Source organism: Danio rerio, chromosome 24, assembly GCF_052040795.2.
Source record: "Danio rerio strain M-AB ecotype USA chromosome 24, GRCz13ab, whole genome shotgun sequence".
NCBI classification, from domain to species: domain Eukaryota; kingdom Metazoa; phylum Chordata; class Actinopteri; order Cypriniformes; family Danionidae; genus Danio; species Danio rerio.
In genome coordinates this window covers 39464166-39485000 of record NC_141044.1, presented here as the reverse complement: position 1 = coordinate 39485000, position 20835 = coordinate 39464166, and the positions used below count along the sequence as shown (strand labels likewise).

General features: G+C 35.3%; 2 protein-coding genes across 29 annotated transcripts in view; both read right to left on the bottom strand.

The window, feature by feature from the left end:
- Positions 1–20835, bottom strand: part of map3k14b (mitogen-activated protein kinase kinase kinase 14b) — a 471535-nt gene that overhangs the window by 277538 nt on the left and 173162 nt on the right. The window lies entirely within an intron of this gene.
- srcin1b (SRC kinase signaling inhibitor 1b) overlaps positions 1–20835 on the bottom strand; it is a 133471-nt gene that overhangs the window by 29933 nt on the left and 82703 nt on the right. For 14 of the 24 annotated variants that reach the window (XR_015524578.1, XR_015524577.1, NM_001423741.1 and 11 more), the window contains 9 exons: positions 16684–16844; positions 14282–14457; positions 13529–13659; positions 11452–11599; positions 10667–10887; positions 8682–8899; positions 8048–8336; positions 6146–6291; positions 4078–4263 (listed from right to left, as the gene is read on the bottom strand). Coding sequence is in view for 20 of the 24 variants with exons in the window: in NM_001423741.1 (NP_001410670.1) it covers positions 4078–4263; positions 6146–6291; positions 8048–8336; positions 8682–8899; positions 10667–10887; positions 11452–11599; positions 13529–13659; positions 14282–14457; positions 16684–16844 (1676 nt within the window). In the remaining 4 variants the exon portion in view is untranslated. Of the gene's footprint in view, positions 1–2802; positions 2887–4077; positions 4264–6145; positions 6292–8047; positions 8337–8681; positions 8900–10666; positions 10888–11451; positions 11600–13528; positions 13660–14281; positions 14458–16683; positions 16845–20835 lie in introns of all 24 variants that reach the window. The other 10 variants (XR_015524576.1, XR_015524575.1, XM_087308854.1 and 7 more) reach the window with 1 other exon arrangement.

The window sequence follows — 20835 nt, the reverse complement described above, 5'->3', positions numbered from 1 at the left end:
GAAATGTGTTGAAAAAATCTTCTCTCCGTTCAACAGAAATTGGGGAAAAAAAAAAACAGGGAGGCTAATAATTATAACTATATATATATATATATATATATATATATATATATATATATATATATATATATATATATATATATATATATATATATATATATATATATATATATATATATATATATATATTCACAATGTGTATGTACACTATACTTCACCTGTGGGCCTCTATATATATTTTTACTATGTACAAAATATTATAGTATTTACAATAATTCAGATTTTAACTGTACCTTGTTCTTCTAAATACTTTTTTTTGTAGTTTTCTGTGGTAAATGTGTTGCCGATGCAGTGAAATGAGTGTAAATCTTGGTAGTGAGGGCTGATGAATAGAGGAGTTGATTTAGACGGCTTGTTTTTGTGTCGTCTGTTTGTTCTCAGCTCTTAAAGGTTTTGCTTTAAAGACTTTAAGCTTGTTAAAATTGATCCGCTACCAGTGTCACAACATTACTGTCGCTGTGCTGAAGAAGCACCGTTTGACATGATAAAAGACAGAAAGACTGAGAGAGAAACAACAGCCGAAATCAAGATGTTCACTCACAGCTGTCTGTTGTGTCAAAATGTTATTTCTGTAATAATGACACAACTAATGATGATTTAAATGCAGCTTCTTTTTTTTTTTACAATTATTTTCTTTTTTTTAACAAGACGTTGTTTTGATGCTTTGAGGAAACACAATGTTCAGTATTCAGCACTATGGGAGATTTCTGAACTATTAAAAATTAAACTATTAATACAGAATAATAATTTTATATCAGAGTGATAATAAAACTAAATATAATAAGTAATCAAATAAACATAAAAAAATATTATAGCAGAGTTACAGTGTAAGAAAAACATTATTAACTGCATCAAATATAATAACAATACAAATAATATTATTAATAATAGTAATACCAATATTATAATATAATATAATATGGGGCGAGGCAGTGGCGCAGTAGGTAGTGCTGTCGCCACACAGCAAGAAGGTCGCTGGTTTGAACCTCGGCTCAGTTGGGGTTTCTGTGTGGAGTTTGCATGTTCTCATGTTCTCCCTGTGCTCAGGTTTTCCCCACAGTCCAAAGGCATGTGGTACAGGTGAATTGGGTAGGCTAAATTGTCCGTAGTGTATGAGAGTGTGTGTGAATGTGTGTGTGGATGTTTCCCAGAGATGTGTTGCGGCTGGAGGGGCATCCACTGCGTAAAAACTTGCTGGATAAGTTGGCGGTTCATTCCGCTGTGGCGACCCCGGATTAATAAAGGGACTAAGCAGACAAGAAAATGAATGAATAATATAATATAATATAATATAATATAATATAATATAATATAATATAATATAATATAATATAATATAATTACAATATGTGAATGTAAAATAATATATTATAATATGATATAAAATACGTTGTTTAAAATCAAATTCACTTTGTGGACTCATGGGTGTGCTGCAGTGGCGCAACAAGGGGGTATGCAGTATATGCGGCGCATAGGGGCGCCACACATGGGGGGGCGCCGTTGTGCCAAAACTATTTTTAAAATTATCCTTATTAAAGGTTTCAAATAATAAAAATAAATAAATATGTTTTGTTAAAAAACATTATTTTGCATTTTAAACGAATATAATATTGTTATTGTTTAATTCAAAATCATTTAACACAATAACATGCAGTCCCACAGCCGAAAGTGTTCATGTAGATGTAACTGTTTAGATTTGTTTTTATTTTTATCAAAATAAACTGTCAAATCATACATAATGTCAAAAGTTATAAGATTAATCTGAAAATTTGTCTTCATTTATTATTAATTAATTAATATAAAATAAGAGGGATCACACAAAATTTGAACCCGCATACCCCTCAGTAAATGTGTAGTTGCGCCCCTGGTGTGATGGTCTATTAAGGAGGTGTAAACAGGACATGTGTTTGGATATTACTCAATATTTTGACCACACTTTATATTATTGTTCATTTATTAATTTGCTGGACATTACACCTAAATTTAGAAATAGTTTTCAAACAAATCTTTGGGCTAAACAAACAAAAATAAATATGTCTTCAGTGGAGTGTGTTTCCACCCTTTCCACATCCACAAAAAGTAAAGAAGTAAAGTGTAAAAGTAAAGAGACAGTATAGAGGCTGAATGGAGGAGGCTCGTTCTTTATCCTCGTGCTGCAGATGCTCTGTTTAACGGTTTCCTTGCAAGTGAAGCATTCAGTTTTTCCACTTACAAAATTCGTCATGTATATAGCAAATGCGCCACAGCGCGCCGCAACTGACTCCTAAAGGGAACGGGAGATGAGACTCTGGTTTAATCCACGTTGTAGACTGTCTTCAGAGACAAAAAGTCAACATGCTATATATGCAAGTAACAATTTAGTTATAATTTGTAATTACAACACTACAACATTATGCTCAAAACACACTCAGAACTCATTAAGAAAATAAGCACAACCCTGTTAGACCATGCACCAGGGCGCAAAGCGTATTTTTTCATCCTTACAATAGCAAAAGTGGATTCAGATACGCCCTTAATACTTTTGCACCATGTGCTTTAGACTTTGAGCCTCAATCGTTAGAATAGAGCTCTTAGTGTTAATATTAAAGCTTACTCAAGCTGCCTAGTAAAACGCAGCATCAGAGCTGGCAGAGAGGACAGATGAATAGGTTTTGTGTCAGAGTGCATTAGTAAAGTGAGGGAAACTCCAGTGTTTAGCCAGAGGTTATGGAGAGCAGGACAGGCAGCTGCAGGTTACTGTACCTCTCTCCACAGAGAGTTGTTGATCCACTGTCCTGTCCCGTCCACACTGACCACCCGCACACTGACTGGAGCTCTCTCAAACGCCTGCCACCGCCGTACATGTGTGTGTGTGTGTGTGTAGATGTGTGTGTGTGTGTGTGTGTGTGTGTGTGTGTGTGTGTGTGTGTGTGCAATCGTGTGTGTGAAGAATGAAAAAAACAAACAAACATCATTCCCAAATCTCCAGAACAAACATTTTACAAAACAAAAGTAAACAAAAGTGAATTTACGGTTATTCTCTGGATATATTAATGAAGCTTACTGTTAACCAGGTTACAGAATTTTACTGTAGTATTTTTAGAGTTTTTTACCACTACAAGTATGTATCACATATATATATATATAGGGGTGTCAAAATTAATTGTTTCTTTGGTGCACCGCGATGCAGACGAGGACAATTCGGTATCGGTTCAGTATTAATTATAACCGGTTATTATGCACTGATGTCATTTATCTCCTATGCTCTCTGTCGCGAGGGAGGTGAGCGAGAGTATTTACAACACTCAGCCAACTCAGGGCCATTCCGTGGCATAGGCACCATAGGCAAATGCTAAGGGCGCTGTGTATCCAGGAGGGCACCAGAAATGAGCGTGGTTCAGTTGTTTTTGTTTTCGATATTCTTGACACACATTCAGTTACAGACGGCAATAACTCAAAAACCTCTGACCCTAAAAAGATTTAAAGTGTGTTTCCAACAAAAAGACAAAGCTGGTTATGTTTCACAGCTATCTTTCTTTTTTTTTGCTCCACACTACAAGCACTGCTCCGTTTAAGCCCTCGCAATGTGTGTATAGCCGGGATAGCTCGCGCTGAGAGGAGCTCTCAGCAAGGGACCGTCGGAAAAGTGCTTATTTTTTTTGTTTTTTTTTTTTGTTTTTCTGCTCCGCTCTTCGCAAGTTCTCCCTGTTGCGAGGGCTTAAGTGTGTGTGTGTGCGTGTGTGTGTTTGTTTCTTTGGTGCTGTCTATGTTTGTGTTTGAATGAGAGACAGTGTGGTGCTGTGTCTCTGTGTGTTTATACAGACAGCTTGTTATAGCCTCTCCTCTAAAATATAACACTGTATATGGAAAGCATCGTCAATGCACCGTGATGCACCGAAATATCGAATTGAACCGAATCGAAGGCATGATAATCGTAACCGAACCGAACCGTGAGACCAGTATAGGTTCACACCTCTATATATATATATATACTCCCATAAATGACAAATGTTTTTAAACAGTATCTCAGGTTTTTACCTCCAGCTCTGCCTTTATCTTCTCCTCCTCATCCACATCCTCCTTCATCCCAGACGCAGCGATGACTGGAGGTGTGGACGAGGGTCGTGGCCCATCAGAGGTCGAAGGTCGTCTCAGTTTGATGGGGGGCGTCTGGGATTGAGTCGGGACTTCAGCTTCTTCTCTGTTCTCAAACTTCTCCAGCTTCTACAAAAACAAAGTAGGAAACTTAGGAACTCCAGCTACTGTGGGATATAAAGTTTATTACATGGCTACCTGGAATACTTGCTTCTGATTCGTCAGTCACTATTTTACAATAAATTTTAAAAAAGCGCTAAAACTAATAACACAAACTCATCCGGGTAATACCAATCATCTTTCAACTGTGAGTAAATACGTTCACATCTATATTTATATGCTTGTCTGTCTCACTGCTGTTTTAGATTGTTTGGCGCCATCTTGTGACTGAATAATAGGTTGGTTAGTGTATGCTCCATTCAGCCATTTTCGTTTCTGCTTCTGATATTAACTAAAGAATTATTAAACTAATATGTCTCAGAACAATGTTTTGTGTCTAATTTTTATGTTTGTAGGAAGAAGTGTAATAAGCAGGATAAAGTACATCCAGGTGGTTGTCTTCACAGAATACAACAGCTGCTAATAAGCCTGTCCAGATTTATTCTGTGAGAAAAAGAAAAACTGCCTGGATGTACTTTATCTATTTATATATGAGCAATATCACACGAATAGCAGTGCGATGTGGCTGTATATCAACACTGGTTGGAGGCGTTATATACAGCCATATCGCACTGCTTCGAGTGTGATATTGGGTTTATACAACAGTTCGACGGCACAATCGTGTATATAAAAAAGAAAATCAAACACGGGGAGTCTAAACCCTTTTTATTAGGAACTACTTTCTTCCGCCGTTCATTCACATCTGCAGCTGATGTCAGTAACAGCAGAAGCCGTTACTAATTCACCAACGTCGCTTTAGAGCTAGTGTTTGAATGACTCTCTATAGCCTGATCTCTAAAGTGATGACAAAACTGCTGATTTTGCTTGATTTCAAGATTATAAGGCTGAACGTGACATGAAATGCCATCCGTCTACAAAGATATCTCCCTACAGTCTATTACAGTCTACAGTATTTCTCGGTTTTGTGATGGGTGCCAGGTGTCCCAGCATTTACCCAGAGACTTTAAGGAATGAAAAAGGAGACAAACTGTTTCGCACTTCCTATTGGCCTTTATGCATTTTTCTCAAGTGCTGACTACATACATGCCAGTCAACAACGAGTAGGCAAAAGAAAAAAAGACACTTAAACATCCGTCGGAAAATAAAATCATACATTATTAAAATAAAATAGTGATTTAGTGGTAGAGCGACCATCACACACTTCTCCTCAGAGCTCGCAGAACTGAACTGAGCTCCAATACATGAGTGCTTACATCTCAGAGGTAAAACAACCACAAAAGAAGTCCTCTTAAAGGGGACATTTATACACAATACTTATCAAACATTAAGCGACCGTTACAATATCACAATAATTAACCCCCAAAAAAGCAGCGCAATCACTACCAGACTGCTGTTGTGTTTGTGATAAGGAGGGACGAGGCTGAATCCAGCTTCTTATTTGCAGCTTCTTATTGACTCTATACGGTTCACCTTAATAACATCGACGCTTCCATTTTTCAGCTTCTTATTCGCGCTCAAAAAAAAAAACACACAGGCTGTTTTTGAACTACTGAATGTATGAAACTGAAAATCCCTTTTAACTATTATACATCATATTTTTTTTACATAACTTAATACAGTGTTTTGAAATTAAATTCTTGAATAACTAGTATTGAATTTAAGTATAAAAATGTGTGGGAAATATTTCTAGTTGAAATATTCACAGCTTAAATGAACAGCTATGTTAAATTTCAGGACCTAAAAATACAAACCCTGCAAATTTAAGCCATAAAAATGCAATCACTTCAATGCATTATTGTTTTCAGTTAGTGCCATTCGACAAGCATTTTACTTCAATGCGTTTGCCAGAGATTTTGTTCCATAATACATGTCTTTTTCCAAAAACACTCACGCTCTTCACACTCTTGTTTATGGTGATTACTTCTCCACTGCTGTTGGTTGTGAGCCCAAGACCTGATGGGAAACTTCGCCGGGGAGGTGGAGGAGGAGGAGATTTGGATGGCTTCTCTGTACGATACCGTTGAACCGTCAATTCACCTGATCAATCAAATCAAATCATTAAACATACATCTTTTGATTTACCAGTTGAATAACAAACCAACTGAGCCAAATTACACAATACACATTACAATTATTACAGTGCTCAGCATAAATGAGTAAAATTTACTTTTGAAAATAAACAACTGAATCCATTTCTCAGTGAATATAACCAACATATTTTGCTGCATTTAAACAAAATTTAAAATCGCTTTATTAAACATTTATATCCAATAAAATAAGAGTGTGGTTTTAGGAGTTGAAAGATAATACATTTAAAGAATTTACAAAAATCGATTGTTTTGTTCCGAAACATGGATTAAAATGATTACCATGTTCATACAGTTGAAACCAGAAGTTTACATACACTCTTAAAAATGGAACATAACTATTTTTTTTTTAATGTCTGATGGTAAATCATACTAAACGTTTACTATTTTAGGTCCGTTAGGATTACCTAAATGATTTACATTTGCTAAATGCCAGAATAATGAGAGATTTTTTTATTAATTTGTAGAAAGTCAAAAGTTTACATATATTTCCTTGGTATTTTTTGTTTTGCTTTTAAACTGTATAACTTTTGGGTCTTTCCACAAGCTTCTCACAATAGTTTAAAGGAATTTTGGCCCATTTCTCCAGACAGAATTTGTGTAACTAAGTCAGATTTGTTGGCTGTCTTGCTCGCGCAAGCTTTTTCAACTCTGCCCACAAGTTTTCTATAGGATTGAGATCAGGGCTTTGTGATGGCCACTCCATAACATTCACTCTGTTGTCCTTGAAGCACATTTGAACTAATTTGGCAGTATGCTTAGGGTCATGGTCTGTTTGGAAGACACATCTGTGGCCAAGTTTTAATTTCCTGGCTGATGTCTTGAGATGTTGCTTCAGTATTTCTACATAATGTTCTTTCTTCATGATGCCATCTATGCTGTGAAGTGAACCAGTCCCTCCTGCAGCAAAACAGCCCCACAACATGATGCTGCCGCCCCCCTACTTCACAGTTGGGATGGTGTTCCTAGGCTTGTGCGCTTTCCCCTTTGTCCTCCAAATGTAACACCGGTCATTATGACCACACAGTTCAATCTTAGTTCCATCAGACCACAGGACATGTCTCCAAACATTAGTCTTTTTCCCAGTGTCATTTAGCAAATTGTAATATGGCTTTTTGCTGATTCTGGCTTGTTGATTTTCACATGTTGTCACACAAGGAAGCAGTGTGTTTGAGGTTTTCCTTAAATACTATTTTACAGTTGTGCCTCCAATTAACTCAAATGTTGCCAATCAGAAGCTTTCAAAACCTCGACACCATCATCTGAGCTTTTTCAGAGGCAGAATAATCTTATTGTATGTAAACTTGACTTTCAAGAAGAGTTATAACAATTTCTCAACAAATATCTCTCTCATTATTCTGCTATTAGGCAGAACAGAAGCAAAATTGATAATCCTAACTTACCTAAAAGAGAAAAAGTTTAGCCACATTAACATCGGATTTTTTTAAAAATGGTTATGTGCCTTTTTATAGTGTATGTAAACTTATGGTTTCAACCGTATATGTTCTTGGTGCGGTTCATTTTCACACAGCAGTTTCTAAACAGACCAAAACAGTTAAAACAGGTGAGTAAACGCGTCCTCACACTGGTCAGAGTTTTTAGTCTTAATGACATGCACAGATGAATTGTTCACCACAGCTAGCGATGTGAGCTAACAAAATCATATGGTCAGATTTGATTTCTTGTGAACTGTAATGTGACCTCACCTGACCCCCTGCGCGGGATGCCGTCTTTGCTGGGTGGTTTTGGAGGGGTTTTGCTGGGCTGGTGTTCAGGTGTTAGACTGGGAGTGGAGGACGCGGAACCAGGTGCTGGTAGGGAGGACAGTTGTGGTTTTGGCGGTACGGCTGGTTTGGTGATCTGCTTTGCGGCAAAGTCCAGGTCTGGAATGGCCTTCATGAGCTCGGCTTGAGTTTCCTCCAGCAGACGGTTGATGTCCTGAGCGCTGAACTGAGTCAGACTGGCTCTCTTCTCCTCCCAGTCTCGCTCTGCAGCCTGAAGACACACACACACACACACACACACACACACACACACACACACACACACACACACACACACACACACACACACACACACACACACACAATGTAAACAAGCAACACCAGTAAATGTTAACATTAGCATTAGCTATGATTAATAAAAGTTGCTTTAATATTTTATTTTTCATTCTTAGTTCATCTTAGTAAATGTATGAAGTAATGAACCCTTACTTTACTCAGCCCTATTTAATTACGTTATGTTACTTACTTTCCTTAAAAATGTGTCTGCTTGCATCCTGTAAATATCTTTTCCAAACCCAATCAAACTCTAATGATAAAACTGAGGTGTGTTCATTACCAGCCGGACCTCCACGGACACTCCTTTGTCAGATTCTCTGCGTGCGGGCAGATCTTCCAGACCACTGCTTTTCATCAGGCCTGCAGACGCATCAAGTTCAGGCATGATGGGATCTGCGGCTCCAGCTCCTGCCAGCCAGTTTCCCAGAGTGGTGCTGCCAGGAATCCCACCGCTGCTCAAACTGGCACCAAGCACATTTGATAGACTTGTGGTGACTCCTAAAATAAAGAAAAATTAAATAATTTAATAAAATAATTGAATTTAATAAAAAAAAATTATAAAATACATTTAAAAAATTATAAAATAAATTACCTAAATATATTTTTAATTATATTAAATAAAAATAAACTAAGAAATGCAATTAAAGAAATAATTACTTAAAATTACATAAAAATTAATAATTACGAATTATTATTAACAAATACATAAATAAAAATACACAAATATATTAAATAAAAAACTAAATAAATAAAAATAAAACAAAAATAAAATAAAACAGAAAAGTACATAACAATAAAATAAATAATAAAAGAATATATTAAATAGAAACAAATTAATCAATACATTTGAAAAAAATATAATTAAATAATAACATTAAATAATTAAATTTAACTAAAATAAAAAACACATTAAATAAAAACAACTAAATTAAAAACAAAAAGAAAATAAAAAATTCCATTAAATAAAAATAAACATAAAATTATATAAAATAAAAAAAATCATCAATTCACTTGAAATCAAAAAATTATAAAATTAAATAAAATGTAAATGTAAAATGTAAAAATAAAATACATTAAATAAAAATAAAATAAAAATAAAACAAAAATGTACATTAAATAAAATAAATAATAGCAAAATACATTAAATAGAAATAATTAAATCAATTAAATTGAAAAAATTTTATTAAATGAAATAATAAATTTAAATAATTACATTTAATAAAAATTAAACTAAATAAAAAACATATTAAATAAAAACAAAAAAAATAAAATAAATACAGTAAATTAAATTACATTTAATAACTTAAATTAATAAAAATAAATAAATAATAATAAAACAAAAAGAAAATAAAATTACATAAAATAAATATTAATTAATTAATTGAATTTAATAAATAATTATTAAAAAATGTATTACATTTAATAAAAATAAAATCAAAATACATGAAAATAAATAAATAATGCTAAAATAAACAATTACAATAAATAAAAATTAAATACAAAAAACAATCAAAATAAATAAATAATACTAAAATAAACAATTAAATGATAAAAAAAAACTAATAAAAATTAAATAAGATAATGCATTAAATAAATAATAAATTAATTTTTTTTATTCAAAAAAATTGAATAAACAATCAATTAATCACTCATTAATTACAGTCCATCCTCTAACTATAAAAAAAATGATCTGGTATGCATCAATCATTAAATGTCCCCAAATCTAAAAATTAACACATTCTATAAATATATGAGTTATTTAAACAACACGGTCACTTACAACATAAATAATGTATTTAGTGAAATTAGTGATTACAAAAATTATGTAATAAAATTCTATAAACAGAAAAATAAATGTGCTATAAACATTACATTACATCAGGAAACAAACTGTAGCTTGGTAAAGTCTTCAATATTTGACATTTGAATATAATATAACATAACATAGTATAATATAATATAATATAATATAATATAATATAATATAATATAATATAATATAATATAATATAATATAATATAATATAATATAATATAATATAATATAATATAATATAATATAATGAGTACAGTCTAAACCCAATCAAATGATTCATACCAGCAGGTTCTTAGTGAATCAAAAACGCACAGAACAATCATTGTCCTCAGATTTCTAAACTAAATCATTCCTAACATTCGGATCTTTCAGTAACATCCAACAAACATAAAAAATTGAATCAGTTTAGTAAATCAATGCATCTAATAGAATGTAAAACTCTTGTTCACCTATACTAGAGGTACTCGTCAGAGCAGGATTTGCAGTATTAGTGCCCAGGGAGGAAGAAAGTGTGGCGGTGCCTGATAAAGCGCCTGCTATGTCGGGCAGATTGAGAGACGGGCTGGTGAGAATATCCAGATCAGAGCTCCTGCTGAAGTCCACGTCACTCGAGCTGGAAACTGAGCTACTGAAGTCATCGGGAGTCCTCCAAACACCCTCTGATACCTGCCTGTACACAAACACACACTGAGCGATTCGTCAAGCATCGCACTAGAAAACATGAGCCAGTCTGTAAAGGGCACCTACAGTGCCCAGCATAAGTGAGTACGCCTCATTTTGAAAATGAATAATTTGTATCTATTTCTCAGTGAATATAGGTCTTATATTTTGGTGCATTTGAACAGAACAGATTTATTAAACATATATTTATTAAAATAATATTTTAGTCACCAAACATACTTAGAAATAGAAAGATAATACGTTAAAATTCATGCAAAATATTAAGGGAAAAAATTACAAACTACATAGTTTTGACAAAACGTTATAATTTTTTTGTTCCTCTTAATTTTTCCTCTATTTATTTTTTTATTTAATATTTTTCTCTAACATATAAATGTGGGTATACTAACTTTGGACCATTTTCGTAAGTTATTTTGTTAGATAAGCTCCAGATTTGACTTCAGTACTGACTAAACTAATGTATATGCACAAAGCTTCCGATATTGTAAAGCTTCCAATAGAAAATATTAATTTAGATGAGACAAAACACACAAAATGTATTAAAGTGTGTTACCTTCGTAGTAGAGTGAGCGTATTGGTGATGTTTCTGCAGCGTTTCAGCAGAGCCTCCAGTCTGAGCGGCTCCTCTTTCAGAAACTTCACTGCTTCCACCTCCACCCTCAACACCACTCGCATCTTACTCTGCAGAGTGGGGAACTGATCTAAACACAGACACATTGTAGAGCATCACACACCGTATATTGTGAGACCAGTGTAGTCTTTGATTAAATGAATCTTATGAGCTGATTCTATTTATTGAATCAAAATCAGCATAACTAGTTAGTTACATTCCTGAACAAATGAATCTCACGAGCTAATTCTATTTAGTAAATCAAAATCAGCACAGCTTAGTGCCATTCACGATTGAATGAATCATACGAGCAGATTCTTTTTAGTGAATCAAAATCAGCACAACCGGTTTAGTCCTATTCTTGATTGAATGAATCTTACGATTGGATTCTATGTAGTGAATCAAAACCAGCACAGCCAGTTAAGTCCCATTCTTGACTGAATGAATCTTACAAGCTGATTCGATTTAGTGAATCAAAATCAGCACAGCCGCTTTGGTTACATTCCTGAACAAATGAATCTTAGGAACTGATTCTAGTTAGTGAATCAAAATAAGCACAAACGGTTTAGTTCCAATCCTGACTGAATCTTATGAGCTGATTCTAGTTAGTGAATCAAAATCAGCACAACTAGTTTAGTCCTATTTTTGATTGAATGAATCTTACGAGCTGATTCTATTTAGGAAAACAAAATCAGCACAACTGGAATAGTTACATTCTTAATTGAATGAATTTTATAAACCGATTCTATTCAGTGAATCGAAATTAGCACAACCAAGTTAGTCCCATTCTCGATTGAATGATTCTTGTGAGGTGATTCTATTTAGTGAATCAAAATCAGCACAGCCGGTTTAGTTACATTCCTTAACGAATGAATCTTATGACCTGATTCTATTTAGTGAATCAAAATCAGCAAAACTGGTTTAGTCCTATTCTCGATTGAATAGATCTTACGAGCTGATTCTATCTAGTGAATCAATATCAGCACAACCGGTTTAGTTACATTCTTAATTGAATTAATTTTATGAGCCGATTCTATTCAGTGAATCAATACCAGCACAACCAGTTTGGTCCCATTCTTGATTGAATGAATCTTATGAGCCAATTCTATTTACATTCCTAAGTCTTACTTATTCCTGAATCTTACCAGATGATTCTATTTAGTGAATCAAAATTGACACAACCAATTTAGTCCTATTATTGATTGACTCTTATGGGTGGATTGTATTTAGTGAATCAAAATCAGCACAACCGGTTTAGTCCCATTCTTGATTGAATGATTCTTATGAGCTGATTCAATTTAGGGAATCAAAATTAGCACAACCGGTTTAGTCCCATACTTGATTGAATGAATCTTATGAACCAATTCTAATTAGTGAATCAAAATCAGCACAACTTGTTTAGTGCCATTCTCGATTGAATGAATCTTGTGAGCTGATTCAATTTAGTGAATCAAAATCAGCACAACCTGTTTAGTTACATTCCTTAATAAATGAATCTTAAGAGCTGATTCTATTCAGTGAAAATCAGCACAACCAGTTTAGTCCTAATCTTGACTGAATGAATCTTATGAGCTTATTTAGTGAATCAAATCAGCGCAACTTTAGTTGCTTTCCTGAACGAAACAATCTTCACATTACTGAACAAATAAATATTTACATTCCTAAGCAAATGAATCTTACGAGTTGATAACATTTATAGAATCAAAATCGACACAACCAATTTAGTCCTATTGTTAATTGAATCTCATGGGCCGATTGTATTTAGTGAATCAAAATCAGCACAACCGGTTTAGATACATTCCTGTATGAATTAATCTTTACATTCCTGAATGAATGAATTTAACGAGCTGATTCTATTTAGTGAATCAAAATCAGCACAACCAGTTTAGTCCCATTCTTAATTGAATGAATCTCATGAGCCGATTCTCTTTAGTGACTCAAAACCATAACCCCCTTCAGCAGGACAGCGATGTGAGTGTGTGTATATTGTATATATATACAGTAGTGAATATTGACTCACTCTTGAGGTCAGTGACTGTTTCTCCCAGTCTCCTGAGCTCCAGACTCTTCTGCTCGATCTCCTGTTCGGTCACCAGATGATGGTTGAGTCCTGCACCCGTCCTCATCTCCTCCACAGAGCGCTCCAGATCACTGAAAACACACACACACACACACACACACACACACACACTCGTCAATATAAACCTAAATGGTTTTACTTTATTTTACTAATTTATTATTAGAGCATATGGTCATGGAAAGGATGACAGCAAAATAATTAGAAGTAATTAATAATCTACTAGTGATACATAATTTATAGATTTATTTATCTATGTATTCATCTATTTTTGTGTTTGTGAATTACAAGGCTTTAACTATGTGTTTGGTGTACTTGTATGTTTTATATGTCTGTATGTTATTACACAGCTGCCTGGAATACTTAATTCTGATTGGTCGTGACATTATAAGGTATGTTATCCCGAGATAACAACCGCTGAATAACACAGGCTCTGACAGGAACTTCAAATCACCATGACCATCAGTGATTACACTTACATCAATATATTTACATTCACATGTATCTGCTTGTCTGTCACACTGCTGTTTTGGCCTGAATAATGCGCAGGTTAGTATATACTCCATCAGCTGTTTTAAATCTGTTCTGAGTTGTAGTTTAGTAATTAATGCTGACAATGTTTTGTGTCTAATTTGTATGGTTTGCAGCAGCTACATTATCCCAAATCAGCATGCGTGTGGATGCGGAGGATCTCACTGTAGCTGTTGTATAATCAGCTCTTCTTCGTTCAAATAGCGAAGCCGCTCTTCTTCAACCAGCAGACGCTGGCGCTGTAGTGGATCCTCTTGTGTTCGGGATGCTTCGATCAGACACATGCCCAAATCTGACTCGGTTTGCCTCAGTAATGCCTGTACTGAATCCTGATTCTGCAACTGAATTCAAACATTTTTAGATATGAATTAAAGAATAAGACTTGAAATGCTCATTTATTCTGTATTTTCCACACAATTTTTTTTAATTTTAAGCATCAAATGACAAAAATATATTATTTATGTGGTAATTATTTTGAAGATATCCAGATATCTAATGATTTATTCATTTTAAAGCATATTTAGATTAATTTTATTACAATATGACATCGTTTTGCTATTTACAGTATCTACTGAACACTAAAACAATGTGAAGAGCTTAAGACCAAATGATTTAAACTAAATATACCCATTTAGTCTTCTGAACCCTCAAGCTGTCCAAAAAATAACACACTAAACAGACTATTTATAAAAAACAAAACATACCCTCGCCGGCCACTTTATTAGGTACCCCTTACTAGTACTGGGTTGGACCCCTTTTGCCTTCAGAACTGCCTTAATCATTCATGGCATAGATTAACCAAGATACTAGAAATGTTCCTCAGAGATTTTGCTCCATATTGACATGATAACATCACGCAGTTGCAGCAGATTTGTTTGCTGCACATTCATGATGCAAATCTCCCGTTCCACCACATCCCAAAGGTGCTCTATTGGATTGAGAACTGGTGACTGATGAGGCCATTTGAGTACAGTGAACTCATTGTCATGTTCAAGAAACCAGTCTGAGATGATTCGTGCTTTATAAAATGGCGCGTTGTCCTGCTGGAAGCAGCCATCAGAAGAAGGGTACACTGTGGTCATAGAGGGATGGACATGGTCAGCAACAGTACTCGGGTAGGCTGTGGCGTTGACACGATGCTCAATTGGTCCTAATGGGCTCAAAGTGTGCCAACAAAATATCCCCCACAACATTACACCACCACCACCAGCCTGAACCGTCAATACAAGGCAGGATGGATCCATGCTTTCATATTGTTGACAGCAAATTCTGACCCGACCATCCGAATGTCGCAGAAGAAATGGAAACTCATCAGACCAGGCAATGTTTCTCCAGTCTTCTATTGTCCAGTTTTGGTGAGGCTGTGTGAATTGTAGCCTCAGTTTCCTGTTCTTAGCTGACAGGAGTGGCACCCGGTGTGTTCTTCTGCTGCTGTAGCCCATCTGCCTCAAGGTTGGACGTGTTGTGTGTTCAGAGATGCTCTTCTGCATGTCTTGGTTGTAGCGAGTGGTTATTTGAGTTACTGTTGCCTTTCTATCAGCTGGAACCAGTCTGGCCATTCTCCTCTAACCTCTGGCATCAACAAAGCATTTGCACCCACAGAACTGCCACTGACTGGATATTTTCTCTTTTTTCAGACTATTTCTCTGTAAACCCTAGAGATGATTGTGTGTGAAAATCCCAGTAGATCAGCAGTGCCATGTTGCTGCCATGTGATTGGCTGATTAGAAATTAGCGTTAATAAGCAGATGAACAGGTGTACCTAATAAAGTGGCCGGTGAGTGTATATACTAAAGAACCAAAAACAATAAGAACAATAACATTGAATTACATTAGGATTTTGTTACATTTTATAAAAATGTAGACATTTTAATGACAATTACTATTCATTAGAAGTAATATATATATATATATATATATATATATATATATATATATATATATATATATATATATATATATATATATATATAGAAATTAATATACAACTTTAATTAAAAATCATACAATGTTAATAATACAGTTTAGAAAGAAAATGAAACAATACCTAAGTAAATGTTTTTTATTAGTTTTATATAAAAAATTTAAATGATATAAATACTGTAAATATTATGTTTACAATCTATTAAAATATATTTACTATCTAGATAATTTAAACAATTAATAATTTACTGTCAATTATTATAAAAACTATTTTAGATTTATAAAAATATTTTATATTTATTTATTTTATATTTTATAATTTAATAACACTTACTGTCTGTTGTAACTAAAAATGATTAATAAATTATATACACATATAATTAAACACAAAAAAATACAATATAATGTAAATTGTAAAAAAAAAAAAAATGACCAATTATCTAATTGTACAAATACTGTCAATATTATGTTTAAAATGTAATAAAATCATCTATACAATCTAAGCAAATATCTAAACAATTAAATAAATCAAAATACAATACATTGTCAATTATTATAAATGCCACATAAAAAAAAACTAGGAAAAACACACACACACACACACCCTCACCTATCACATTCTGCCCACCCACACATAAACACACCTGTAGCTGTCGGAGCTGAGTGAGCTGTTTGCGCAGTTCAGCCGTGTGCTGCTGCAGGTCTGTGAGGTGCAGCTGCATCTGTGAACGGGACATCGCAATTGGCTGAGAGACTGCAGAGGGAGGCGGAGGCATCAGGGCCAGAGGCGCAGACGGTGAAGACACTGCCGATCCACAGGAGCAAACACAAGTCACATACAACACTCACTAAAACACACACACTTTACTAGAGATGCACCGATCCAAAGGCCACAAATATCATATATTCACATAATATTTTGCCTCAAATAAAAAAATAATAATATTCTGGAGTTGCATTCAAAATGAATTGAACAATTGATAGAACATAGATTGTAAATGGAGGGATAACAGAGGCCAGAGATGGAGAAGAGACACACTGTTCTGACAACTCTTTCTGCATTCACTTGAACAAATCTAACAAATGTTGTTTTTCTCAGGGTTTTTTTTCCTTTACTTTCGTCAATTGGTTAGGTTTTGTTCCTTGCCACTGTCACCACTGACTTGCTTGGTTTGGGTTAGATTTGCTCTTCAGTGTTTGACATTTACATTACTGAACTGATCTTAAACTGATAAATGGCCTGAAGCAGTTTCAATTTAATAAAACTTCTATGTTAAGCTGCTTTGACACAATCTACAGGGTGTGACATTTATATGGATACACATTAATAAAATGGAAATGGTTGGTGATGTTAACGTCCTGTTTGTGGCACATTAGTATATGTGAGGGGGCAAGCTTTTCAAGACGGGGGGTGACCATGGTGGCTATTTTGAAGTCGGCCATCTTGGATCCAACTATTGTTTTTTTTTTCAATAGGAAGAGGGTTATTTAGCTCATCGAACTTATTGGGAATTTCGCAGAAAAACAATGGTGTGCTTGGTTTTACCGTAACTTTATTCTTTCATGAGTTATTTACAAGATTCTGTCCACTTATAAAATGTGTTGAATGTGCTGCCCATTGTGTTTGATTGTCAATGCAACCCTCATCTCCCACTCTTCACACACTGATAACAACAGCGCAGGAGAAATGCCAGCACAGGCTTCTAGCATCCGTAGTTTTAGGTGCTGCACATCTTGTATCTTCACAACATAGACAACAAAGGTAGTGGGGCCATTCTTCATCAATGGAAACCTTAAGGCCACCCCTGCTGAAAAATCCAGCTTAAACCAGCCTAGGCTGGTTGGCTGGTTTTAACTGGTCGACCAGCCTGGTTTTAGAGGGGTTTTGGCCATTTCCAGGCTGGTCTTAGCTGGTCAGGCTGGAAAATTACCAGCCAAATCCAGCTAAAACCAGCTTGACCAGTCTGGTTTAAGCTGGATATAGCTGGTTTGGGCTAGACTCCCAGCTTGGCTAGGCTGGTCAAGCTGGTTTTAGCTGGTCATATGGATTAAGCTGGATTTTTCAGCAGGGACTGGATATTTGAAATTGCTGATGATGTGTTTCCCTCTTTATGCACTGAAGCTGGCACGTTCCCCGAGTTTTTCCAAGAAGGTGGTGCACCACCACATTATGGGTGTCAGGTCCAAGCATTTCCAAACATTTCTAACACAACTAAAAAGTGGATTGGTCGTCGTGGGCCAATCGAATGGCCCCCAAGGTCTGGGGTCATCTGAAGGCAATTGTCTATGGTGTGAAGATACAAGATGTGCAGCACCTCAAACTATGAATGCTGGAAACCTGCGCTGACATTTCTCCTGCGCTGTTGCTATCAGTGTGTGAAGAGTGGGAGAAGAGAGTTGCATTGACAATCCAACACAATGGGCAGCACACTGAACACATTTAATAAGTGGTCAGAAACTTGTAAATAACTCATTAAGAGAATAAAGTTACGTTAAAACCAAGCACACCATTGCTTTTCTTGTGAAATTCCCAATACGTTTGGTGTGTCAAATGACCCTCTTCCTATTGAAAAAACAAATAATTGGATCCAAGATGGCCGACTTCAAAATGGCCACCATGGTCACCACCCGTCTTAAAAAAAGTTTGTCCCTCATATATACTAATGTGCCACAAACAGGATGTTAACATCAACCATTCCCATTTTATTAAGGTGTATCCATATAAATGGCCCAACCTGTAGATTGTTAAAGCGCTATAGAAATAAAGATGAATTGATCCAGTATGTGTGTGATTCAGTGATGTTTTCAACATAAAATAAAATAAATAATAATGTTTTTAAGTAAGTAATTCAGAATAAATAAAGTAGAGAAAAGACTATTTTGTTTGAGCAGTTTTCAGCATGGCTCTTGTTCAGGTGGTCATTTGGTTTTATATAGAAATATATATAGAGAGAAAAAAATGAGCAAACTGCACTATGAAAAATCATGAAGAAGAAGTACCCATGAAGAAGTTTGTTCTGTTTGTTATTGTGCTAATGTTAATAACTAAAGTTAAAAAAGAAAATGAGCAGTGTATTTTATCATTTCATCCTTTCATTCAATCAAAATCAACATCTAAAGCAGGATTAACAGGAATCAGACGTTTATTTCAGTAAAGTCTCTATGAGGAAAAACCCACTGATTTCAATTTAGATGTTTTTTTTTCTTTTAAAATAGACAAATTTTACAACACCCTATAGCTAAACAGCTGAGTTTTACCATTTTTGAATCCTCTCAGCCGATCTCGAGGTCTTGTGGGAGCACTTTTAACTTAGCTTACCATAGATCATTGAATCGGATTAGACTGTTAGCATCTCACTCAAAGATTAACCAAAGAGTTTTGATGATTGTCCTATCTAAAGCTCTTCTATATTATAGTTCTATGGAAGACAGTAAAATAGGAACTATACTCATTCTGGCGTAATAATCAAGGAACTTTGCTGCTGTACCATGGCTGCAGCAGGCACAATAGCTGTGTCTGAAATCGAATAGTAAGTAGGTACTACATTTGAATTTAGGATTTTACTACACAACTGTTAAAAAAGTACTTTATATAGTATGAATGTGAGAAGGATGAATGAAATTCGAACAATACTGCTTTCGCTATTTGTTATTATCATGTGACCTACCAGCAGGGCCGGAGTGGGACTCATTTTCAGCCCTGGAGTTTCAAGCCAGACCGGCCCACCTCAGTTCACGACTGATTCCAATTCAGTTACTAATGGCACTATCACGTCTTTTTCAAGAAAACTGCTGCTTTAGAAATTCAAATGTTCAACAGCCCTAACAGTATTTTATGTCTTAACAATAAAATCGAAAAAAAAAAAAAAACATATTTCATGGGAGATTCGATCACAGGTCTGCGACATTGAAATGCAATGTGCTTACCACTGGACCACATTGGCGCTATTACAGTGAGAGTAAAAAATAACTAATGACTTGCGACCCTTAAGACACAGCACTACTTTCTTTTGATGGCTCAATCTTTTTCTCCTATTTTTAGATTTCTGATCAAGTTATGTCAGATTTATTAATGTAGTGAATCATTTGATTTTCATTGAGCAGGTGTTTTATTCATTTTATTCGAATTCTTATATTCACTAAGGTGCCGCTGTTTGGGGTCGATAGTTGCATTACATCATCATCATTAACGTTAGTTAACCTGCAGGCTGCATTTTTCTCACGGGGCTGCGAGAAAATAAATAAAAAGAGCGGCACTACGGTAAAATAATGATTAAAAAGAGTAAAGCTATGGTCAAATAAATAAATAGAAGAAAAAAAGTGTGACTGCTGAGAGTGCAAGCAGCTAGGGACACCGGCCCTCGCGGCCAAAAACAGACCGGCCCACCGGGAATTCTCCCGATCCTCCCGATTAGCCAATCCGGGCCTGCCTACCAGCGTCAGTTGCGTCACTTCACTCCCATTCATGAATTCGCAGATGCAACATCTGTTTCACACCGCAAGCGTCAGCGGCGCGTGAGCAGATCGTGAGCAGCGCGTGTGTTTTCGGCGTCCATGTTAACAGATTAGAGCTTTCATACCGCACGCAGCAGCAGCGCGTCAGTGCGAGGCGTGAGCGTCGCCGAAGCAGCAGTGCAGCGATAGTTTCGGCGCTGGGTCTATTTTTGACGCGCTGCTCACGCTCAATTAAAGTGACAGTGCATTGATAATGACCAAAACACATCGAATGACAGTAAAAAGTAGCAATTTTACCCAATAAATGCGTTAATAATGTCAAATGGTTTATATATAGTCAT